The sequence below is a fragment of the Pteronotus mesoamericanus genome, unplaced genomic scaffold, assembly GCF_021234165.1.
Source record: "Pteronotus mesoamericanus isolate MK-2021 breed Mesoamerican mustached bat unplaced genomic scaffold, CSHL_Meso_final contig_347, whole genome shotgun sequence".
Taxonomy (NCBI): domain Eukaryota; kingdom Metazoa; phylum Chordata; class Mammalia; order Chiroptera; family Mormoopidae; genus Pteronotus; species Pteronotus mesoamericanus.
In genome coordinates, this window is record NW_026555137.1 from 11,550,705 (window position 1) to 11,575,678 (window position 24,974).

At 54.6% G+C, this 24,974-nt stretch overlaps 1 protein-coding gene across 4 annotated transcripts; it reads left to right on the forward strand.

The window, feature by feature from the left end:
* The first annotated feature begins 1,173 nt into the window (after positions 1-1,173).
* PSEN2 (presenilin 2) lies at positions 1,174-20,993 on the forward strand. 4 transcript variants are annotated; one of them, XM_054576662.1, is made up of 11 exons: positions 1,174-1,288; positions 8,256-8,419; positions 10,374-10,588; positions 11,740-11,881; positions 13,644-13,711; positions 14,419-14,639; positions 15,199-15,297; positions 17,687-17,770; positions 18,120-18,218; positions 19,389-19,507; positions 20,247-20,993. In XM_054576662.1, the coding sequence occupies exons 1-11, from the start codon at positions 1,177-1,179 to the stop codon at positions 20,400-20,402; spliced, it is 1,479 nt and encodes a 492-aa protein (XP_054432637.1). In that variant the 5' UTR covers positions 1,174-1,176; the 3' UTR covers positions 20,403-20,993. The 4 variants fall into 4 exon arrangements, with proteins under 4 accessions (XP_054432637.1, XP_054432638.1, XP_054432640.1 ...); XM_054576663.1 differs by having other exon boundaries at positions 18,123-18,218; XM_054576665.1 differs by having other exon boundaries at positions 1,205-1,260.
* The last annotated feature ends 3,981 nt before the right edge of the window (positions 20,994-24,974 follow it).

The following is a 24,974-nucleotide window of genomic DNA, read 5'->3' on the forward strand; positions in this document are numbered from 1 at the left end:
GCCAGTTTCAATTGAGAATGTACCTAATAAAGCGGTAAACACGATCAATTTCATTTAATCTCTACTCTTGCTTGTGTACTCTGTTTAATGTTCCGGGTAATGAAAAGGGAAGTGGGCAGCAAGCATTTTTGCTACAATCCTAAGTACCTTTGCTGTCTCCAGGAAAAGCACTTCTGTGACTACGCTTACGCGTCCGCTGTACTAGGCGATTCTTCCATAGGGCACCGGTTTTCCTGGAAACTAAGACAACCTCAAGTTCTTCCGACGCATTTGCGCCCGGCGCGGATCCAGCGATCCAGGCCAGCGAGGCTGTCATTGCCTTGGGCCCTGCAGCAAATAAGTGAAAAAAATGCGTTTCAAACCCAGGTTCTTAAGCTCCTGTGGTTCCCACGACCCCGCACTGTCTGGCTTCTAAAGCGCGTTCAAAGAAAACGCCGTCCCCGGGACACCAAAACCTGAAGCGGAGGCCATTTCTTCCCAAACTGAGGTCAGGGTCAGGAAGGCGCTTACTCATCCGTCACAACCCAGCATGTGAAAAGCAGCTGAGAGGGCTGACCTCAAAGGAGAACCACGAAGGGAATGAATTCATCAAAGATCCCTCAGCCGCAGCCCAGTTCGTGCCCTGACAAGGGGAGGGCTGCTGCCTCAGGTCACACCGAGTCTACGCTGAGTCCTGCCGCTCATGACCCACACGCCTTGGGAAACAGCTTTGTCTTTGCGGACCTCCATTTCCCCGTGTGTAAAAAAGGAATACCTAATGCCCGCCCTCACAGAGTTGCTCCCACAACTGAAATAAGACAAATAAAAGGTAAACCACATATAATTGAGACCCAGTAAATGTCCACTCCCTATCCCTCCCGTTCTGGAATTCCAGGAAAGGCAGGACCCGGGCACCTAAAACGCACTACCGCCCCACGGTGCCGCCAGGCCCCGTTAGAACACAGGCTCGGCCTCCCCTCCTTGTAAGGTCAGCGCCCACCCCCGTGCCAGGTTTAACCCGACCGGCGCGGCGTGCAGGAGGCAAGCCAGGCCCCTGCGCGGCCCAGCTACCGGCGGGGCCTGGGTCGTGCGCGGGAACGGGAACCGGAAGAGCGGACGGGGCGGGGTCTCCGACGGTGGCGGGGCTTGGGCGGGGCCTGCGCGGGTGGCGGGGCGGGGCCTTCGCCTGGGCGGGGCATGGGCGGGGTCTGCGCCGCCGCCGGGTCTGGCCGGGCGCAGGGCCAGCCGTGTAAATACCCACCCAGAGACGCGGAGGAGCAGGTGAGTCGGCTGGCAGCCGGAGGAGCAGGTGAGCCGACTGGCAGCCAGGGGCGAGCGGGCAGGGTCCGATCGCTCGTAGCACAGAGGCCTCGGGTAGAGCCGCGACCCGCAGGCCAGGCCCTGCCCTCCGTGCGCCCCTCGCCGAGGCCTCTCGCGGTCCCTTCACCAGTTCCGGGGTCTGCAGACCCTGCGCGTGCCCGCGGTCCTGGCCTCTGCGGCCGGCGCTGGGGCGGGAGGCGGGAGGCGCCGGGACTGGCACAACCAAAGCCGGCCTGGATCGGTGTCGTGGAAGGAGTGTGGGGAGTGGCCCCCAGGCCTAGGGCCTTGTGCGGGGCCGGGTCTTCCCCGCCTTCGACTCCCCGCTGGGGTGGGCGCGGTGCGAGCTGTTAAAGGGCCAGAGCATTCAAAGGACCAGTGCACGTGAGGCTCGAAGGCTTGCGGACCGTGACTTTTCTTTCCTCCTGGTTGGGACCTACCTGGCTCCCAGTCCAGCGGGCCTGTGGCACCGGCCCAGGGCACTGCTTTGCCGGGGCAGGAGAGGGGACGGGGGTCTTCCCGCTTGTGTAAGGAACTAAACTGCAGGCCAGGGCCTGGAAAGCGGGCGACTCAGTGATCAGCGGCTTTTGGCTGTTTTATCAGGCATTTGCAGCTCTGGGGAGGCTCCCAGAATCAAGCTTTTGAAGCTTAAGGAACCTAAATAGTAGCTAGTTCCCAGACCAAATTTTATCGATGAAGAAACTCAGCCCCCAGGGCTAGAGTGACTTTGTGCACGGTGGCCCAGGTAGGATATAGCAGAGCCAGGCTGCCTCTAGTTCTGCTCTTCAGTCCTTGGACCTTAGCTCAGCCCATTGGCAGTGGGAGGAAATGCTCCTGTCTTATTGACTTAACGTGTATTCCCTTTTTAAGGTATGAATTGTTGATTGGTGGGCGAACCGCCTCCCCGTTTACAGGTGGAGAACCTGAGAGGCACCCCACCAGAACAATTGCAGAGCCAACTTAACTCAAAATTGACATCCTGGGCTGCCACACTTGAGCTGAGAGTAACTTGATCAGGACAGACCAGACCCTGACTTCCGGGATGGATGCCCCTAATGTCTGCAAAGTTCATTCTGTAGACACTTGAGCTTCCAAGGCCTTCATCCAAGACCTTTGGCAGTAGTTAGAAGCTTTGGATAACCTGCTGCAGGTGTGTGAGCCTCAGGTTCCCCTCTGTGGGAATGTGGTCATGTGGCAGTGGGCAGACATGTCAGTAGCCATGTTTTGGGGGCTTGGCTGGTGAAGAGGCTGGGGAGCCCAGCCCCAGCTCAGGAAACCCATCAGGCCGGCAGGCTGTCCAGGTTCATGCATTGCTTTCATGAGGAGGCATTTAGAGGGGGGACTGGAAGCTTGGGGCGGGGGGTGGGGGGCACGGCTTGGAGGAATGTTGCTACGGAGTGGGATGGAGGTTGTTTCAGGGAAAATTCTATATCGTTTTGTGTTGAAGTACCTGTGCGCTAGGTGAAGTCTTACTACGTGCAAGTATCAGAGATGAATGCCCCATTCATATCTGTTGAGAAAGTGGGAAACAAGTTAGAAGCTGCCACTCAAACGTGCCTGGACGCCCAGTGCAGGTTGTCATGCCTGTCACCATGCCCTCAGCCCTTCTGTGGCTGCTCATAGTCCCATTGCACAAGCATGGTTCACCAAGTAAGAGTTACCTCTAAGTTATTGATGAAGATCATGACGTAACATACCTTACTTTATGCGTTTGTCATGTACAATAAATAGCTGTTTTGTGCAGCAGTTATAATTATCTTCAGAGCTTCAATCACACAACAGTAGCAATGATTTTTACTCTCCTACAGAAGGGGAAATTGAGGTTGAGGGAGTTAAGCAACTTTTCCTGTTATATGTCTTTGGTGATTGAGCACCAGGATTTGTTCCCAGCTGGCTGTGTCTTCTTAATATTTGGGGTTTCTGTGCAAGAGGTTCCCCCCATTCACCCCCAGCCATGGCCCTGCACTGCTGCCAGGAAATGTCTGACCACCTGACAAAGCAAAAATAAGTTAAAAGTTAAATGTATACATACACAGACACATACTTTTTTTTTTTTTTAAAGAAACCAAAGCAACGTGTGTTGGCCACATGCACGTTTTTACTAAAGACATCTTTGGCTGGTGTTCAGCTGTTGCTTTGACCTGAGGACACTGTGTCATTGGGGACTGGCGAGACAACAAATGTTTGCCAGTGTTCCCACCTGTTCCTGGACTCCAGCATCTGGGGGAGGGGCTGGGGAAGGAATGTTAGGGCTCCAAGGCAAGCAAGCTCGCCAGGCTGCCACTGGCCAGGGTCTGGAGGTTCTAGTCACCTTGAGCTGGCTGGTCTGACGTGGACTTCAAACCTCGTGCAATCTGCATTGGCCTCCAGGCCTAAAGGTGGTGGGGGCGCCTTTTCAAAGTTTGAGGAAAGAGATCAGTTTTGTCCGACCTATTCATTGCCCCTATTCATTGCCGGGGAGAACAGGTTGCTCAGTCGTCTTTGCTGAAATAGTCTTCCGAAGCCTGGGAAGACAAAATTCAGAGGGTGCTTGCCTTTCTGCTGTCTCTTAACCAGCAACTTGCTGACTTTTAAAAACTAAAAGTAATACATGTTTTAAAAAAGTAAATAAATGGATAAACTTCATGTTACACGCAGGGGTAAAAAAGTAACATATGTTCATCCTAGAAAATTCAGGCGATATTTTTTTAAAAGCCCATTAGCTCTCAGCCCAGTGAACACCACTATTAACAGGCATTTCCTTCCAGCACTTGATGCACATCCATATGTAGTCATCTGTTAAAATATCAGAGGGAGGAACCTGGAAAGGAAGTTTTGTGTCCTGTTTTTTCTGGTAATGTTATGCTTCCAGCATTTTGCCTGTGTTGAACATTCTTGGAAAACCGGATGTGACTGGTGTGCAGATCATTACTTCTCCCACCAACGCCATAGCAGGACGCCTTCCCACGTCCCTTTTGGATTGACCCAGAGTAGCAGCACCCAGACTCCTGCCCCATGCCCCCATCTGAGCACTCCCCGTCCCTGTGCTGGACTTGTGGGCGGGGTTGGGGGGGCAGGAGAAAGGCTACTAGGTTTGTAAGGTGATGAGTGATCTGGGGAGTATTTATAATTCACTGACCTCCTGTCTGTTTTGGAGAAGCTGTGGAGTAAAGAAAACACACATACCTGCCCATGGAAAAGGTATGTGCCTTACAAATGTGAGGGTTACCCAGAGAGCCCACATGGTGCGCCGTGTGGGCCGCCTACGTGACCCTGGCTCTGGGCCACCCAGCGTAGGACTCTTACCCTCTGGGCTTCCGTTTCTTTACCTATAAAATAGGGCATCAACTAGATGACCTTTAGGGTCCTTGCCAGCTCTGACATTGGTCCTGTGGATATGCTCTTTAGTTTGATAAAATGTTCACGTTACCAGAGTGCCAGGGGCCCCTCCCAAGAGGGGCATCGCAGGCTTCCCTTACTCCCCTTCTCTGTGTCCCTGCCTCTATTTCATCTTCATTGTAACGACCATTTGTTTATTGAACACCTGCTGTGTGCCAGGCACTTTGCACATCATCTCTAGTTTTTACAGTACTCTTGCAGGGTGTGCCTATTCACTTTTTCCAGAAGAAGAAATGGGCCATGTGAAGCTAAATAAATTGTCTGAGGCCATATAGCCGGGGGTATGTGGCGGAGGCCTCCTCCCTGTGCTGGGGAGAACCGTCCCGCAAGTGACGTCCATCACAGTATGGGCTGCGGCAGATGGACAGATGGATGAAGGTCATCCAGGGCCAAATGCATGGTCAGAAGCCTGGAGCTAGGGACACAGGCAGGCAGGGAAGCTTTGGGAGTTTCTGAGGAAAATTCTAAGGGAACGTCCTCACCTCAGCAAACCCTTTCCTAGCATAAGGGAAGACTTTGAACTCCCCATGAGTCATGGAGGCACTGGGAAGGTGTGGCCCAAGAAAGGGGCCTGTTTAAAACTAGCACCACCCTCTTTGAAAGCGAAAGAAAGTTGTTCAACTCGGCCAGCAAACAAGCAGCAGCCAAGCCTTCGGGATCCAAACCATTCTCTGCACCCTAAGTGTTTGTGGTCAGTGCAGTAACTGCCAAATTGCTTTTGGAGCTACAATTTCCACCTTTTTCCATAAGGCCCCAGTGTTTACTATGGCATTTAAAAAATCTGTTTCCTACTGAGGTCCATTGGCCTTATGTTTTAAGGTCAAAACATTTGCATTTCTCTGAAATGGAAAGAGGCTGAGAAAATGGGTCACCGTGCTTCCATAATAATTGCAGGAAATGCTGACACAGCCGGCTGGGGAGATTCTCTGGGTCAGTGTCCCTGGGTTTGGCTCCCTCAGCATTTTGGTCCCTTTCAACTGGTTGCCGGCAAAGAGCCCTGGCTCTTTTGGATGTTTGATTTTGCATCCTAATCCAAGGCGGCTTTCAGCCCCCGTGCTTTGTTCTGGGAAGGGTTTCCAGAACAACACAGCCGCGTACCCTAGACACCCCCTGCCCCTCTCCGCACCTCTGCGTCTTCCTGCGGCTCCCTCAGAGAGTGAATGGGGTGCCGGTTGCTATGGGGGTGACAGGGTTTGACATCGGTGATAGGAGAGTCACCCCGCCCCACCCCCACCTGCCTGTGAATCAGCCTCCCTTGGGAATTGACGGCACCGCCGCTCTGAGGTGGACAAACAGCAAGAAGGTTGTTTATCTGCTCAGATTGGGGTGATGATTTTCCCCTCAGGTACTGCTAGGCTTCCGTTCCCACGGGGAAGCCGAGGAGCGCACCCCAGCCGCTCTGTTCCCTCCAGGAGCCAGGTAGTGAGAGGGGCTGGAGAAGACGCAGGTGGCTTCCTGAGCCCACCTGCTCGCCTGTCCTGTGGGAGGGGACGCAGGAGAGGCTGGAGCAGGGGAAAACCTGTCTCAATGTTGCTACTCATTATGTCCCTTAAAAAAAAACCCTACACATGCAATCCATGTTTATTATAGAAGCTTTAGAAATGCAGAAAAGTATTGAGTAAAAAAATCACCTACAATGTCACCGTCCAAAGAGAACCCCCTTTAGTGTTTTGTAATATTTTTTTACCAGGCCTTTATGTATGTATATATATTCCTTCTAAGAAAATTCAAATGATTATGTATACGAAGTTTTATACCGATGACATTTAATAGCCTGTTGTATTTTTTCATGGTATTAAATATTTTTTGCAGGGGGGGGTTTTAGGGGTCATATAATCCCCCCCCCCCATGGCTGTATTGGAGGGCAGAGGCAGTGTGGCTCTTTCACTTTTATTACAATTATAAATAAAGGCAAATCTTTTATTATTTTCTCAGGCCCAATTCCAAGAAGCAGCATTTCAGGCTCAAAAAGTGTGAATGTTTTAAAGCTTTTGAAGTTTTCACCGCCTTCTGAAAGGCCGGCCCAGCCCGCACGGGGGTCTCTGAGCTCGTTTTTTCCACACCTTCCTCTGTGGCTGGCCTTCTGGGGACCTTTCCACGTTGGGCGCTCTCTTCCCCCACGGCAGTGTTGTTAGTCTGAAAAGCTCCGCTCCTCTGCCTCCCCTGTCCCTAGGGGAGAAAGGAGTGTCCCATCTGTCCCTAGTGGCATGAAGCTTGGCTCCACTGGTCTCCAGGAGGCAGAGATGGGGAGAGCCGGCCCTGGTGACAGCTCAGCCGTCCGTGTGCCGTGGGGACAGATCCATCAGGGGTCGTCGGAAGCTCTTCCCAGCCCCTGCGGGCTGCCCTGGCTTCTGCACAGTGCTGTTGTGTTCACACACCACTCAGGACGGCACAGCGGCCTTGGGAGCAGGCCTCCCACGTGTAGCCCCTGCAGCCTGAGCCTTCCCGTGGCCCCGCCTCAGCCGAACTTTCCCACCACACACGCGCACGCGTGTGCACACTCGCCCTACATGGTCTCTGCTCCTGTGGCTTTGGCTGCCACTTGTAAACTCGTGACTCATCTCCCTCCCTGCACCCCAGGCCCAGACACTCAGCCACCTCCCAGGCGCTTCTCGCTTCTGACCCACAGACACCCAGGTTCCTGGACCAAATTCACGGCCTTCCCCTGAGACAGCCGTCCCCTCCTGTTGCGTCTGACTCCGTGCCTGGCCTCATCGGGGACTCCATCCTTTGTTTGGTCCCCACACCTGGTCCCGTCTGTTTACCTCCTGACCCTGTCTGGATTCTGTCCCCTCACTTGCATCCGTCCTGCTGATGCCTTTAGGGGAGTCCCTTTCCTTTCCTTCCTCCATTTTCAGTCAGGGGCCAGGCTGACATTTCTAAACACAGCTCTGATCCATCTGTCACACTGTCCAGGGCAGGGGGTGGCAGCTGTACCTCCCTGACATGGCACAGGAGACCCTTCACGCATCCACAGCCCCGCTCGGCAGTGCCAGGCCCTGACTGCGACATTCACCAGGCCCTTCCCTCCCACCTGGAACAACCTGCCTCCATCAGCAATGTTACCTTCTCTACAAACACTCTTGAACTCAGGTCTGGTCACTTCTTCATGCTTCTGTGCCACTGGGTGAACACCTGGATTATAAAGTTTGTCACACCGAATGGTTTTTTTTTTTTTTTTAAGGATAAAAGTGTGTCTTTTACTGATGTTCATATGCTCAGAACCCGATGCGGTCATTGGCACACGATAGATGCTCAGTGGCTGTTTGTTGACTGAACAAATGAGCGTGCTGACAGTTGGGAGTGGTGGGAGCGGCCCTGACTTTTCTAGTTGGGTGTTTTGCCTCCTGGGGCCTGGATCTCCTAAGGCCAGTCCCTCTCGAGGCCATCACAGCCTCGGCGGTGACTGCTGGGAAGTATTGCTCTGCAGCCGTCATTCAACACGGTGTCCTAGTGGGTGGTTGCATGATAGGACCTGGGTCTGGGTCTTAAAGCCACCTCTGGCCAGCCATCCCCTCAGCCCTGCACGGCTTGTGCCTCACAGGGAAGTGGAATGAGGTCTCCTGTGTTTATTTTCCCAGGTACTTCCGGAGGCAGGGCCATGCTCACGTTCATGGCCTCTGACAGCGAGGAAGAAGTATGCACCGAGCGGACGTCCCTGATGTCAGCCGAGAGCCCCACCCCTCGCGCCTGCCAGCAGGAAGGCAGGCAGGGCCCGGAGGACGGAGAGAATGCTGCCCAGTGGGTAGGTTCCTGCCAGCGGGCCGAGTCCTCCAAACAGGCCCCTGGGGTTCCTGTACCTAATGGGTGGGAAACACATATATCTGGGTGTGGGAGAAGGGGGATGTGGAGGGAGGTAAACGTGAGAATTGGCCAGAAAGGTGGGTGGTTGCCATGGCAGATCTCACGTCTGCGAGGGCTTTGTAGTGAACTGCATGTCTCCGGCCTGCTCGAGTTCGAGGGCAGTGGCCTCCGTGAGCCCCTGCCCCGTGGATTCACCGTCCTCGTGCCGGCACGTGAGAGTGAAACACGGGCTCCAGGATGGCAGGAGGGAAACCGCTGGAGGGGGTCTTTTTTGGCAGGCGGCAGATGTGGCGACCAGGAGATGACTATCCCTGAGTCACGTTAGATTTGGCAGCTGGGGATTCTGGCTGCTGTGACAAAACTACCATAGGTTGGGTGGGTTATAAACGCAAAAATTTCATTCTCGCTGTTCTGGAGACCGAAAGTCCAAGATCAAGCAAGGTGCCAGCAGATCTGGTGCCTGGTGAGAGGCCACTTCCCGGTTCACAGGAAGCCGTCCTTTCTGTCCTTACGTGGTGGGAGGGGTGAGAAAGCTCCTCGCTGTCCCTTTCATAAGGGAACTATTCTCGTTCAGTAGAGTAGGCTCTACTTTCCTGACCTAATCACCTCCCAAAGGCTCCACCTCCTAATACCATCACACTGGGGGTTAAGTTTCAACATAGGAATTTCGGAGGGACAGGCATTCAGTTCATAGCAGGAGAGGTGGGCTGCACTGTGATCTTCTGTCTGCAGTCCAGAGGGCTGATTATAACGCTATGAAGTGGAGGGTGTACTTGGGAAAGTCACCCAACGAAGCCACCTCCCTCCTCATCAGGGAAAAACAATGTCTGAATTCGCCTGAACCTTTCTTTGTTTCACCCATTACAGTATTAAAAACCCTTGCCACGTCAACTTTGTCTTCCAACCAGCCCGAATCCCCCTGGCTTGAAGTTGGAGCTCATTTCTCCCAGGAAGCTCTGGGCCCTGAGCAAGGTCTCACTAGCTCAAGGCTGCCGCTCAGCTGCCCCTTAGCCTTTTCTTGCTAGTTTCTTCATCTTGTATCTCTTGGAGTTTCCATGCATTTTAGTTGTTTCTGTTCCTGTTCATTAACAGTTTTTTTCTTTTCCTTCTCAGCTGAGTATCTATATTGAAATCTCTGCAAAGCACCCATCCTGAAGCAATAATCATTTTTGATTTCCATTTCATTTGGCTTTGTCTTTGGCTGTTAATGTAATTACCAAGACAGCAAATGACCCTCAATTGCCACAGTTCCATACGGGTTCATTTATGCCAGTGTCTGGCAGACACCCGCCCCTGCTCCGCTGCGCACTCACCTGCACTCTCCCCACTTCCCATCGGCCAGGGCCTCCCAGATGCTTGGTGCCCGGCTGACCCCTCTGGTTTGGAGCTCAAATGTTGCATGCTTGGTTTTGGGGGGCAAAAGCTCAAAGTAATGTCTTTTTTGCAAATTCCCAGTATCCTATTTATAAACACAGGAAGTCCCTACGTGTACTAGTCAATCTAGTTTGTGATTTGTCAGCCAAAAATGTTTACTCTCTAGTTTCTTCTGTCACCTGGCCTGTCTCCTGCCCGATCCGTACGGCCCTGTGAACAAGACTGAGTGGTTCCTGAGTCCCTGCACCAGCGCAGGGAGGGCTCTTTACACCTGCTCCAAACCCATTGGCTGTTAGCCTTGGGCCTGCGGACCACCCTCTTCTGTGGCCACCGCGGCCTCCCCGCGTCTGCGGGGTCCAGTCCCAACTCTAAATCTTCTCTAGTTGTCCTCATACACTTTTCAAATGTCCTGGAATTTCAAACATTCAAACTTCTCATTTCCCTTTCCAAAACACTCATGCCGTGCTTCGGTAGGCCACCTCGGGTGCGTTTTGTGGCCCACACAGTGTCGTTTCCCGCAGAGAAACCAGGACAGCGAGGAGGACCACGAGGAGGACCCTGACCGCTACGTCAGCAGCGGGGTCCCCGGGCGGCTGCCGGGCCTGGAGGAGGAGCTGACCCTCAAGTACGGGGCAAAGCACGTGATCATGCTCTTCGTGCCTGTCACACTGTGCATGATCGTGGTGGTGGCCACCATCAAGTCCGTGCGCTTCTACACGGAGAAGAACGGACAGCTGTGAGTCGGGGGCCCGGGCCGGGAGGGGGGGCCGGGCTCGGGTGGGGGGGCAGCCTCTGCCGGCCCCTGCACCCGCCGCTCCGTGCCAGTGGCAGAGCCCGCACATGCCAACCTCTCTCCACCTCAGTTTCCTTGTCTGTACCATGGGTTTGATAAAAAGGCTACCAGGAGAGGTAAGCGCGTTAATACATGTAAGGAGAGCCCGCCGCAGTGACCCCTCTGGCATGCGGGGTTTTACCACAGAAGGCACACTCCGGCCAACCAGACTGACCTTGGTGTCCCAAGTGCCGGGTCCCAGGCACGGCCGTGTCACCTGTCGCTGCCTGACCTTGAACAAGTTGCTTCCTCTCTGGGCCTCTGCTCCCCTGACAGTAAACCAATGTGGCTGGACCAGATTTCTCAGCTCACGTCCAACCTTGTGAGAAAGATTGTATTTCTTTTAATACAAAGAACACAGGCAGGAGCAGCAGCTTAGAAAACTGAGAGGCTTCCCATCCCTCGCCCCGCCGCCCTGTGTGAAGCGCTGTCACCGAGCACCTTCCCCTCCATTTTTTTTTTTTTTTTAATTTAGGCAGTTTTTGTTGAGTTTTGTTTTGTTTTGTTTTTTAAAGAAAGGAGCAGAGAGAGAAGCCCCCACCCCCAGGAAGCTTATGCTCTGTTGGGGACTCAGAGAGCAGAGGTGAAAGCAATAAGAGAACTTGGGAGCTTCGCAGGCAGTTCACTTCCGGCAGGCCAGGTTGGACAGCCAGGCACCAGGGACTTGCTTCCGGAATGGATGGCGTTGGGAGGGCAGAAGCAGGGGCAAATCCTAGGCTGGGTGGGGCTGGTAGCGAGGGGTATGGGCGGCTGCCAGCCCTCCCGGACCAGAGCGGAGTAGTGGGGTGGGCACCTCCGGGGGCAGGTCTCATTGGTGTGGGGTGTGGGGCTTTGATGAGGTTGCCTGAGCCTTTCCGCTGTTACACTGGGTCAGGTCATCAGGCCGAGAGGTCGGGGGCCGGGAGACGGGCTGGAGGGCGGGGCAGGTGGGGACGGTGGGCAGCACTCCAGCAGGGCAGGGGTTCCTGGGCGCCTCCGCCAGCGGTGCGAGGCCCCGTCAGGGCAGGGCCCCCCGCCCCCAGCTGGCAACGAGCGAACCTTGCCTTCGCCCTCAGCATCTACACACCGTTCACCGAGAACACGCCCTCCGTGGGCCAGCGTCTCCTCAACTCCGTGCTCAACACCCTCATCATGATCAGTGTTATTGTGGTCATGACCATCTTCCTGGTCGTGCTCTACAAGTACCGCTGCTACAAGGTGAGCGCCAGCCCTGCCCGCCTGCCCCTCCTCCTGGCCACCTACCCACCCTGCGGTTCCTCCTCTGCAGCAGCCACTGGCTTGGGGGGGTGGGGAATCAGCATCCCTTTTTTCCCTGCAAAACAGCCTCTGACTTTTGGTGCTCTTACCCGCCTCCCAGCCCCTTCCTTGCATTGTCCAATGCTCTTGTGTTCAATTTACACACAATGCCACTTAGCTGAGTTCCTCCCTGCAGTGAACTGTCACTTCTCATAGTCAAAGCGAATTTTATGTTGCTTCTCCTTCTGAAGAAGTGAGATGTTCTATTCTAGGTGCCCTTGACCCCATACTTCCCCTCCAGCTTTATTTTTAGTTTCCCGTTTCCCTTCAGGCCGGGGAAGTACAGGTGCCGCGCTGGGGTCTTCCAGCAGTGCTGGGTGGCCCCCCGAGGCTGGCAGAGGAGTGGAGTTCTTCTGACTTAGAGCAAGGGCACCTTCCCCAGAGACACCCTGAGCTTTTAGGTGTGAGTTTCAGGCTTTTCTCCCAGGGAGGGCTTGGAAGCCCCAGTGACTAAAAGGGAGGTAAAGGAGGCTCTACCTGATTTAAAACCGGTCACGCACAGGCACGTGCAGCACTTTGTGTTCAGGCTGCTGCCAGCTATGGAGCGGGTAGAGGAAGATGAGGAGGCTCGGTCTAGAGATGAGCCCCTTCCCAGCGGTGGAGGGGGGCGGGGGGGTGGCACTGAGCCATGGGAGAGGCTGCCAGGAAGTGTCCGGGAGCTGAAGCTCATCCATTAAAATTACCTGTGTAAACAGACCCCAGAGTTTGAGGTCAGGGAGGCTTGGACAGTAGGAAGCAGAGTAGAGGGGTGCTTGTCGGGAGCAGACGACGCAGTGCAAATGAAAGCCACGCACAGAGAGTGCGGAAGCCAGCACTGCGGTGGCCAGTCCCAGGGTCCGTTTAGTAAGGTTTGCTGCAGGCCCATGACATTCAGGCGATGGCAGTGGCCTTGGGCGGGCAGGGCCGGCTGGGATAGGAGAGTGTCATCGCCTTCCCAAGGCAGCCTCGGACGGCCTGACACAGGCCACCAGGTTCACTCCAGGCACGCCTGGTCCTCTCTGAGATCCCTCGTGGCTCGCACCGGGTCTGTCCCCGCAGTGGGGAGACCAGAAGGAGTGTCACCACTGTGTCCCTGACGGCTGGCCGAGGCTTGGGAACGGCCTTACCCTCATCCTCGGCCCTGGGGAACGTGTGTAGACGCTCGGGGGAGGAAGCTGCCCTGAGGACCTGCCCCGAGCCCTCCGTCTACATCAGCGCCCCAGTGCATCTGTCACCATGCTGTCCTGCCACTGCTTCCTCCGTAGCCCGCAGCACTGCCTGTTAGAGCATGTACACGGGTCTGCTTATCACCCCGCCGCCCTCACACTGGGGTGCACCGCACGCAGCAGGGACTCTGCGGGCTCCTCCTCCAGGGCCTGGCGGAGGGTGTGCCTGGCAGGGCGGGGCACCCAGCGCTCCCTGTCTGTGCAAGCAGAGGTCCAGGAGCTTAGACTTAAAGCAGTTTTGTTTCCTTCATACACTTGCTGGGTGACCTTCAGAGAACTTGAACTTCCGTGCCCTCTGTATCTGGACAACAGCCGCCTAGTACCTCCCAGCATGGTCTCAAAGGAGCCTGAGGCAGAAAGATTTCCACGCTTGGGCATCTGTCCCCAGAACCTGAGGGCCTTGGGATAGGTGGGACTTGGGGACACACTGGGGTCACTCTGCCTGTTTCTTTGTCCAGTTCATCCATGGCTGGCTGATCATGTCCTCTCTGATGTTGCTGTTCCTCTTCACCTATATCTACCTCGGGTGAGTGGCGGCTGCTGAGCAGCGGGATCCTCGGGGGCCCCTCCCCGTGTGGCGCAAGTGACTATAAGGGATCTGGGCGGGGAAGAGCCCCCCTTGGGCTCCATACCCTCCCCAGGGTCTCTGCCCCAAGAGCCCGGCCCTCTTCCCGCCGGCTGCCTTTTGATGGAGGGGCGTGGGCTCCATGGGGGGCCCCATGGCTCTTCTGGCTCCTAATTTAGAACAAATAAGCAGAGCCGTCATGGGGAAGGCACTCTGGAACCCCAGGAGGGCAGAGCCCCTCAAAATTTACATTCTAATCTGGGGGCTGGGCCTGGGTTCTTCCCAGTTTATGGCAGAAGAGGTCTCTGTTGCCCTTGATTTGGGGTATCGGCCTGACCCGGGGCCCAGAGAGACAGGAGGGGCAGGAGAAAACACTTTTCCCAGGACCCCCTCCGGGGGCTGAGGGCCACACCGGGTTGCACTAGCACGCATCTGTGTGAATCGACCCAAGAATGACCCGTCAGTCTGCTCCCCACCTTGCTCAAGAAGCTGTTTCAAGTGGTTAGCGGAGGGCCCGTGGAAATGGGGAAGGGTCTCTCAGCTGGAGGGACCAGAAGTTGGAAACACCCAGTCGGGACTTAGTGTTTGAGGAGCAGGGGGTGTTGAATGCGGCAGGGTCTAACCTCTGCACGGCGTGCCCCGCCCCCTGTCCCGGCGGGCTCCTGCAGGGAAGTCCTCAAGACCTACAATGTGGCCATGGACCACCCCACCCTGTTCCTGACCGTCTGGAACTTCGGGGCGGTGGGCATGGTGTGCATCCACTGGAAGGGCCCCCTGGTGCTGCAGCAGGCCTACCTCATCATGATCAGCGCACTCATGGCCTTGGTGTTCATCAAGTACCTCCCGGAGTGGTCCGCGTGGGTCATCCTGGGCGCCATCTCTGTGTACGGTGAGTGAGCGGGCGCCGACGGTGCGAGAGCCCGGCCGCGGGCCATGGGGTCAACACCCAGGGCCAAGTCCCTGCTGCCGCTCACGTGAGGGGCCTGGCTGGTCTCCCTTCTGAGAGGTTCACCTTCGTAAGACATGAAAGGTCCTGTAGACTCATGACTATTGACGTGGTTATGAGTGATAGCAGATGTTTCCTGAGCACCCGCACCGTTGAGCACTTGACACGCTGTCAGTTTGGGCACAGTACCTATAAATAATGAGCCGCTCTTTCTTAGTATTAAGGTAGTTACCATCAGCAGTACTGTTTCTTCCATATTAGGGCCCAGAGAAGTGGGACCTCAGGCTCACCCTCCGGCTGCAGGCCGCAGCCAGAGCAGACTCTAGAGACCGTGGCTGGAGACCCACCCAGGGGCGGGGCGACAGGACAGCGGGGCCGGCCCTGAGAGCCTCACACTGGGGCTCCGGGACCCAACGGCCCCCTCCACGCTGGTGTTAAGGGGCTGGCTCCCCTCTTTGGGGGTTGCTTGGGAATAAACGTCTTTTTAACCGTTTCTTCCCAGATCTCGTGGCTGTGCTATGCCCTAAAGGGCCGCTGAGAATGCTGGTGGAGACTGCCCAGGAGAGAAACGAGCCCATATTTCCTGCCCTGATATACTCATGTGAGTGGTCCCCGTGCCTCCCATGACGTGGGGTCAGAGGCGCCAAGGTGGGGGCCGGGGGCGGCTTCCAGGCCATGGCATTCAGAGTTGGCTAGGAGATCATAATTCGTTCCCTGACCAAAGGCAGGAGGCGGCGGCCTCCGCCTTCTAGAGACGATAGCAGACAGTACCTTCTGTTACGCAGGACAGAGCTCTGAAGATTAGAGCAGGAGGGGCCCACAGCCTTGTCCCATCCAGCCTCTGGTGGTGGGCACATGGTGGGCACAGGCCGCGTTCCAAGAGGCCATGGCGCCCACGCAGCCCTCCACGGCCTCCTCCTTCACAGCTGCACGGCTGGTCGAAGTTAAATCTGAAGGGAAGGACGTGGGATGCCCCTGGGCTCAGGTCAGGGTGTTGGGGTTTGGATTTGTGTTTGCAGTCAACAAACGTGCGTCAGGCCCCCGCTTTGTGGCAGGCACCATGCTGGGCACTGGAGTCGCAGCCGGAGACAAGGCCCCCGTGGGCCTGGGCCTCCCAGAGCTCCCAGCGCTGTGGTTTCGATGCCCTCCTGCCTGTTGCTGGTGGCGCTTAAGCAGAAAGCTTTAATCTCTGGGGCTCAGCTGTCTGCAGGGTGCACTGGAAAAACAGTTTATGGAACAGCTGTAGGGTTCTGGGTAATCTCTAGCAAATGGCGATTCAAGTGTGAGAGCACATTCCAGGCATGTTCCGGGGTGAGCCGAGGCCACGCGTGGAAAGGCTTGGTTGGTACCCGGACTTTCATTCACCGTCTGTATACTCTGAGGGAGCTCACGTTCCAGGAGGGGAGCTACCAACTAAACAGTCAAATGCGTAGTCAGGAGGTCAAAGTCGCGTAAGGGACCTAAGGACTTCGGGGGCGGGAGGTGCTGGGGTTTCGCATAAGGTGGTCGAGGAAGCCCTTTGTCATAAGGTGGCATTTTCCTGCCTTAGGAAAATCTGGGGACAGAATTCCAGGCAGAAGGAACAGCAGCCAGCGCAAAGGCCCTGAGGTGGGCACAGCCTGGTGTGCCCGGGGAGCCGGTGGGGGACAGGGGGATGGGGGGATGGGAGGAGAGGGGAGGTCCAGACCCTGGGAGGCCCCGCAGGCTGTAGCGAGGGCTTGGCTTTGCTCCTGAGTGAGACGTGACACCACTGGAAGATTTCTGACTGACCTGACTTGGCATTTTAATAGGATCGCGCAGGTGGCTGAGTGGAGAAAAAGTCTATGGGGGTCAAGGTGGAAGCAGGAATCAGGCTTGGAGGCTGAGTAGCAACCCAGAGGAGAGAGGATGGGGTTCAGCCCGGGGGCACCAGGAGAGGCCGTGGGATGTGGTTGCCTTCTGTAGGCGTCTTAGAGGCAGGACGGGGCAAGATGCACTGATGGCTGGGACGTGGTGTGAGAGAGTCAAGGATGATGTCAGCGCTTTGGGCCCGAGCAGCAGAAAGGATGGAACTGGCAGCTGTTGAGAGCATTCGGGGCGTATCGAGTTTGAGATGCTCACTGGACGTTCAGCCGGGGAGCTGGAGGGATGGGATATGAGTTCAAGGGAGGCTTCCAGGCCAGAGGGAGACCACTATTAGGACCGCGTGATCCAGCAGTCCCACTTCTGGGCAGAGTCCCAAGGGAGCTGAAAGCCGGGTCTTGAACATATTTTTATACAACCATGTTTGTAGCAGCATTATTCACAGCAGGAGAGCTGGAAGCAGCCCAAGTGTCTAACGATGGCTGAATGGATACACAAAGTATGGTGTATATACACACCGTGGAATATGATTCAGCCTTAAAAAAGAAAGAAATTCTGACATGTGCTTTGTGGATGAACCTTGAGGATGTTATGTTATGAGAATTAAGCCAGTCACAAAAAGACAAATACTGTAGAGTCCACTTAGATGAGGTACCCAGCGCAGTCAGACTCATAGGGACAGAAAGTGGAAGGACTCGGGGGAGGGGACAGCAGGGCTTGCTCACTGGATACAAAGTTTGTGTGGCAAAGGGAAAAGGGTCTGGAGACTTGTTTTACAACAATGTGAATATACTTAGCCCTGTTAACCTGCACACTGAAGCATGGTTTAGATGATACATTTTAGGTTATGTGTTGTTTTTTTTACCACACCAAAACAAAACCACAATTAGTTCACCAAACTATTCACTGATACTGTTGCCCTTGTTTCTGTGAAGGCAAAGCAGATAGAAGAGTTGCCTGCCTACACCGGCTCAGGGAGCCTGGGCCCCGTCCCCTGTAGCCGCCTAACAGTGGGACATAATCAAACACCGTGGAACTGAGGGTCCTGGGCAGGCTTCTGGGGACACCGGTTGGCGCGCCCACCTCTCAGGCCTGGGGGCAGCCCCGGTTCGCCCCGCCTGGCGCCTGACCCTTGTCTCCTTCTCCAGCTGCCATGGTGTGGACGGTGGGCATGGCCAAGCTGGACCCCTCCTCTGAGGGGGCCCTTCAGCTCCCCTACGACCCGGAGATGGGTGAGTGTTGGGGGGTCGGTCGCTTCTCGTCATGGGGGGCGGTTCCTCATGCACCCGGCTCGGCCCGACCTTGCCTCTCCGGGAGATACAGGGCCTGGAGGGGCAGACAAGAAAACCAAACTGCTAGCACCTCGGGGGTTGAGTTGGGGGCGGGGGTGGAGGCTTCAGTCCACTGCCTCAGCCCCATTTCTTTGTGTGGCCTGGAGAGCCTTTCTGTGTGTCAGGGCTGGCGGGTGCGGGCAGGGAAGCCCTGAGCTCCAGAGAGGCCGCTGACTGGACACCCGTCTCTCCCTCGGCCCCTTCCCACCCCCGTGGTGATGCTGGCCGCCTGCACCTACCGGACACCCAGAAGACTCCTATGACAATTTTGGGGAGCCCTCATACCCTGAAGTCTTTGAGCATCCCCTGCCTGGCTACCCAGGAGACGAGCTGGAGGAAGAGGAGGAAAGTAAGGTGCCCGTGTCCAAATGGTCTGCATGGGCCCCGGGGGCAGGGGGCGGAGGTGGGGGCTCCCTGAGGTCTGAGGGAGGGAGGGAGGGAAACGTTCCTCCCTCATCCGAGACGGCCTTATAGAAGTCAAGGAGAAAGCTGCAAAAGGTAGGGTTGGGCCGGCTGGCCATGGGGACTTGCACATTCAGACTCACGTGTGTATTTGGCAGCATTCATTGAGCACCAGCTGCTTGTCTGCCCTGCGGTGGGGGGTGCCCGTCCCAGGCGTGGTGCGTCTCATGGGTGTGGAGGCTGGTCATGAACACGCTGTGAGTCGGGGGGGACTGCGCAGGAGACCCCCGGGTGCGGAGCGCCAGCAGGTTCTCAGGGATCACCTGGGTCACCTGGGGAGAGAGTCACCTGGGGAGTGACTTCTGAGCCAAGCTCCCAGAGCCAAGCTGGGACAAACACTGCCTTGACTAGGGGGAGGGGCATCTCTTGTTCGGAGCCTGGGACGGAGGAGGGTGTGGGAGTGGACGAGGCCAGCAGTTTCCTTGGTCGGGACTGCCCGAGTTTATCATATAAACATGTGTATGGTCTGCGATAAACAAAGTTTTCCAATACCAGTGTCCGGGGCAGTTGTACTAAAGGGAGCACACGTGATCACATTCTAGAAGCTCTCACTTTTCAGTTAAGAATAAGCTAATAACAAATATGTTTCTCTGTGTTTGAGGGGAACGGGTCTCCAGAGGACCCCTAGGTGTTGCACGTGTTCTTACAAATAGTGAAATTAAATTTCCTAAAAAATACTTGTAAGTCAAACGCAGCACTAAGTTGCAAGGCTTCCCATCAGCCCCGGACAGTGTTTTGTTTGGTTTATTTTATATGTTAAAGTAAGTGCCAAGCTCCAGTTTAGTTGGAGTTCTCAGTCGTGCCAGCTTTCCACAGCCCAGATTGCAAGTCACTCGGCCCACGGGCTCCCCGTTTTCCTGCGGGCTGCTGTTTTTTGCCAAGGCAGCCAGTCCTTGTCCCAGAGTCCAGGTGAGGTGGCCTGGGTGGCGAAGCTACCCTGTTTGGCCCCCTGAGTGCCCCAGGGCTCTGTCCCCTGGGTCCCTGGCTGTTCGGCTGCGTCCCCGGCTGCTCCCATGGGCTTCTGAGATGACGGGCTCACTCTGTGTTCCCCACGCAGGAGGGGTGAAGCTCGGCCTGGGTGACTTCATCTTCTACAGCGTGCTGGTGGGCAAGGCGGCGGCCACGGGCAGCGGGGACTGGAACACCACGCTGGCGTGCTTTGTGGCCATCCTCATTGTAAGTGGGCTGTGGGGGCCAGCATCCCAGGGGAATGTTCAGATGCTGCGGTCCCTGTTGTGTCCCCATGAACCCCGGGCAGCACACGGCGCGTCAAGGCTGAGACTCAGGTCCTGGGAGATTTTGTATCCGTCCACAGGGCGCATCAAGGAAGGCGGACCCCAGGCTCCCCCACCTCTGGGCCGTCTGACCTGAAGCCCCTCTCTCCAGGGACAGAGCAGGCGCTCTGGTTCCCCGTCCCCACCCTGGACCACTGTTGGCCCCTGTGGGTGTGGGAACAGGGTTGGCCCCACTGCGTCTGCTTCCAAGGGCAGGAGGCACGCGGCACCTTTGGTGCCCTTGGCGTCCGCTGCTGAGACCCCCACTGGCAGTTCAGCTGAGCCCGTCCAATTCTATGAATACGTGTCCCTCCGAGGGGAGGCGTGCCGCCCTCAGGTCGCACGTGTTGCCACCGCAGCCGGACAGGGAAGGCAGTCTGGGGGAGGCGGCAGCCTCTGTGATCGGGAGGCCTGTTTCCTGGGTCGCCCGTTCGCGGGCAGGGTGTTAGGATGAGAGGGAGAACTCCTGCCCCTGGGCCCCTCACGGAGCTGTTGAGAGGGCCGCCGAAGGTCCTGGGTGTCCAGGGCTGCTGTCCTGCAGTCCTTGACCAACTGCCGAGCCCGGGGACTAGGCCGTCACCCACTGCCCCCCGCCCCCGTCCACACCGGGGATCACCGCCTCCCACCTGGGTGTCCTGCAGGGCCTGTGTCTGACCCTCCTGCTGCTCGCCGTGTTCAAGAAAGCGCTGCCTGCCCTTCCCATCTCCATCACGTTCGGGCTCATCTTCTACTTCTCCACGGACAACCTGGTGCGCCCTTTCATGGACACCTTGGCCTCCCGTCAGCTCTACATCTGAAGGGGCGCGCGGCCCCGGGGCCAGATGCCGTAGGAAACTGTAACTGGATGCAGCTGTATAGTTTTACACTCTAGTGCCATTTAAGACTTTTCTTTCCTTAGGAAAAAAATAAAATAAAATAAACGAGAATAAAAAAGTACCGCGTTCACTTCATGAAGAAGAACCAGCTTTTTGGTGCTCGTTGGATCGTCACCCGGCTGTGGCTCACCCCTTCCTGAGCCCCGGCTTCTCCGACAGGGAGCAGGAAGTCGACCCCGATGGACAGAGGAAGGGTAACGTGATGGGGGCGGGGTGTGGAGAAGGCCGCCCGGCCGCGCCTCAGAGCTGGGATGTTCTGAGGGCCGAGATGAAGGAGGGCGTGCGTATGTAGCAGGACCAGACTTTCGTGCCCAGAACAGCGCTCAGCAACACCTGGTCATGTCGGCTGGAGACGAAAAGCCAATTTTCTCTGCAAGGATTGTTCCCAGTGCTTTGTCTCTGATGTTATTGTAATTTTATTACTTTTAGAAATCAAGTCCTGATCTTGTTAGAGCAGTTCCTCTGGGAAGTGGCTTCATATTAATATCAATAAAAAGATGAATCCTGGCAGAATGTTGGAGTTTGGTCTGTTTGTGTCGGCCTCGTCCCTGTGTCTCACAGCCACTCCTGGGACACCGGGTCTCTGGGCACAGACACGCGATTCGCCCAGTTATGAAGGAGAGAGGCCTAACGGGCCCGCTCCATGTCTGCAGCCATTTCGTCAACGAGAAAGTTCGCTGAGCAGAGGCATGGAGAGATCCGCGAGGCCTGGCGGCCGACAGCTTGGCGGTGTGGCAGGCTGCGGCTGCTAAGCACGTGCCTCGTGCCGGCTTCAGCTGTGCGCGTTGCCAGAGACCCTGTGAGGTGTTTGCCAAAACACAGAGCAAGTGTCCTCGACAGACACCAGCGCACAGTACGGGCAGGGTAGCCTGTGGTCAGAAGCTTGCCCTCCTTCACTTCTGTGGCCGCTTCCCTGGGCACTGGGGTGGGGGTGTGGACAGGCCAGTTTCCCTTTTCTCCGCGGCATTCGTGGATCGCAAGGAGAATCCCTTGGAATGAACTCGAACTCCTTGACGCAGCGCAGAGCAGGCCTGTGGGCCCGTGGGGAGCAGCTTGTCAGACCGCTGAAGAAGCCCAGGCGCTGGTGTGAGCTGGTGTGAGCTCTGCCTCCTTGTCCCAGAAATAACGCGAGTGCTGCAAGCTGGCTATTCGTCATGAAAGGAATAAGAGAATTATGTGTCTTGACGTTTGACAGGAGACTTCTTTCCCCTGGCCTGTTTGTGGAAGCACAGAGGCAACGGGAGAGGCGGGAAGCCAGCTGCGGGTTGGCTTAGTGGTGGCCGTTCTGGGCGCTGGCCGTTGAAACCTGAGAGCTGCAGTGACTAACTTACAGCCGGACACCCAGCGTGGCAGCGTCCCGTGGGGGCAGCTCACAGTAGGGAGAGTTTTAAGAAGGTGAGGGCTGGTCCCCAATGGTGAAAACTCCTGAGAAATTAAAAGGGAAGAAACTGGGAGAAGCTCATTCCACGTGGCAGTGTTTATCTTGAAAGTGGCTTGGGCGTTGGGCTTCCAGAGATGAGATTTGACAAGCATTTGGATTTGTGGGGCTGAAAGAGTTCTGTTCCAAGGCTTGACCAGGGTGCTGGGGGTGGAGGCCGTGTTCGAGGTAAAAGCAGAAGGTGGAGGCCATGATGGAAGCTTCTTGACCATCAGAGAGGGAGAGATGAAAGGTGCCATGATGTAGTGTTCAAGTTAACTGTTTAAAGACTGGGGAAGAAAATAAGTAAATGTGACAACCCAAAGGGAAAAATCATTGTGTTGCCAGGTCAAGGTTCATGTGCCGGACTCTTCAAGGGGGAAAAAAAAAAAAAAGGCCAATATTCAAAACGCCAGAGTTTGGAGTAAGAAAAGCTTTACTGATCAAAAAGGTGCCAGCTCCAGAAGATTGGGATCGGGGTGGGGGAGGCAGTTTTCACAAATCCATCTTAAGAGAGCCCAGAACTCAAGCATCTTTTAGGCCAAGGAGGAGGGGCGGGACAAGTGGTGGGTGATACCTAGGCGCCAATAGGGATCCTTCGAGGAGTGAGACATCTCTAAGTCTCCTTGTTGACTCCTGCTGATCTGGTTCTGTCTTGAGTCTTCTGCAAATCTTTGACAAAAGTTCAAGCCTCAAGCAGAATTCCTCTAATAATGAGTATATTTATAGCAGGAGTTATTCTCCTGAAGGCTGTAGGAGAAATACAGACTAGAATTCAGACAGAGTCTGAGAGAGCCAGCATTTCACTGTTGCTGCTGAAAGAAAAGCAAAACCCTTGATCCCTGAGTAGCTGGGAGGCAGGGAACACAGCACACAAGTGGAGGAAAGGAAAAAAACAGGATTAAAAAAAAGAGATACTTCAAACATGCTGAAAAGAAGAGAGAACTGGTGTGTAAACACTTATATCCCACGGCGTAACTAATCAACTAATCTTAATACTTTTTTTCCCAGATTTGTTTTTGCAAACACAACCTTCTGATTCTAAAGGCCTGTGTGTATTCTGCCCCAACCCTGTTTAATCCTGACCACTGTCTTGAGGTTAATTTGTATCCTTCCCATCCATGTTTAGTTTTGTTTCGCATGTAGGCATGTTTTTAAAACTTTATAGAAATCATGTCATACTATACATATTTGACAATTTTAAAAATTAATGTTATGCTCTTAAGATAATTGAGTATGTGAATGTAACACTGGATCAGTTATTTTAACTGCTGTTCAGTATTCTATTATCCAAAATTCCAGTTTATCCTGTTACACTGTTAAGGGAGAGTCCAGGTTTTTGCAGGATTTCTCTATTGTAACTAGACTGCCTGGAGCATCTGAAACCAGAAAAATCACCATTCATGCTGCCTGTCACTACCAGAATCAATAAGTAGAGATGAGGATTGAATCTTTGTGGGCACTTTATTCAGATGCTGGCGATCTGAGAAGGCAGCGGGGTAGGTACTGTAAAAACCACCTTGATAGCTCATCTACAGCCAGTATTTTCTTATGAGAAGAAGAGGGCAAGTAACGAGTGTGGAATTCAGGGGAAAAGGTTAATCAGATAAAAATTGCAGTCGGGTGGTTTTCTTAGCTTCCTTTCATTGGCTGAATGGTCAGTGCACATTCCCTCCCTGGAGCACAATGGCTCAGATACCATCTTCATCACTTGCACAAAGGCTGAATCGCTTGCGGGCTCCCTGGAGTCAGGGTAGGTCCCCTTGGCCATGCATTCCAGTTCCTGGAACAACAGCTTTCTACATGCATTAATCACTAAGCCTATAAACTATAACTAAATCTAAAACGTGTTTAACTCTTGATTTCCCCCACCCCATCCTGGTGTGAACTGGGGTGAGTAGCAGCAGTCCCCTCGCTGACTGGACGTTCCTACTGGCTCCCCAGCGCTTGGACCCCTTTATCCCCCTCATCAGCAACCTGAGAGTTCCCCCATTTCCCTAACTCTGCCAACGCTTGGTATCATCAGAGTTTTCACTTTTGCCGATTGGATGGATGTTACCTCCTTTAGGTTTTAGTTTGCAATGAGGTTAAGCATCTTTTTTATACATTTTGGCTGCGCAGATTTCCTTGGCTGTTTTTTCATATCTTTTGCCCGTTTTTTCATTTGGATGGTTTGCCTTTTATTTCTGGATATTTGCCCTCTTAAGATATATATTCTGGAGTGATGCTACTCTTTGGTCAGTTAATATGCATTTTGCATATCCCACACCAGAACCTCATTCTGTTGATCTCCTCTTGGACTTTTCTCTCTTCCTCAGCCTGGAGAGAATTTTAAAAATCTTGTCCCTGGTGGGGAAACACTGACTCAGCCACTATTTTTCCTTAATTTTTCTGTCTCACATCAGTCCAACTGTTTTAAGTGCAAAAAGGAAAAAATAGGAAGGCTTTACCATCAGTGTTCGCGGAAGTTTCCTCTTGGAGCAAAGGCCGCCTGGGGTGCCGCTCAGCCTGAGTGCCCGTGAGTCAGGTGACAGGGAGGGCAGACAGAGTGGTTCTTTCTTCACCAGACAAGGCCCCTTTCCCTGCTCTCACAGCCCTGCCCTCTTGAGCCATTGGAGGAGGACCCTGAGTCAGGGTTGGTTCTGAGAGTGTGGTCTGGGGGCCCCACGGAATCAAAACTATTTCGTAATAATATTAAGTTATTCTTTGTTTTATTTATCTATTTATATTGATTTGAGAGAGAGAGAAAAAGAGACTTTGGCTCGCTGTCCCACTTGTTTATGCCTACACTGATTGATTCTTGCATGCGCCCTGACTGGGGATCAAACCTGCAACCTTGGAGTATCGGGACGACACTCTAACCCATGCAGCTGCCCGAACAGGGCTCTTTGCCTTTTTTATTTCCCTTCTCTCATGAATGCACTGGAATTTTCCAGAAGCTTCACGACACAGTTTCACAAGGGGTTGAATACAGAAGATATGAGAATCCAGCTCTCTTCTATTATTAAAAAGAAAATAATGTAAATAAATGCCACCCTTTTTATTAAAGCCTGTGTTTTTATTTCACAAAATGTAGC

Excerpts from the sequence above, each read along its gene's own strand:
- PSEN2 (XM_054576662.1), top strand. The coding sequence starts at position 1,177 with ATGGGCGGGGTCTGCGCCGCCGCCGGGTCTGGCCGGGCGCAGGGCCAG. Across the intron at positions 8,420-10,373 it reads GAGAGAATGCTGCCCAGTGG|AGAAACCAGGACAGCGAGGA; the intron begins GTAGGTTCCTGC and ends CGTTTCCCGCAG. Across the intron at positions 14,640-15,198 it reads GGGCGCCATCTCTGTGTACG|ATCTCGTGGCTGTGCTATGC; the intron begins GTGAGTGAGCGG and ends GTTTCTTCCCAG.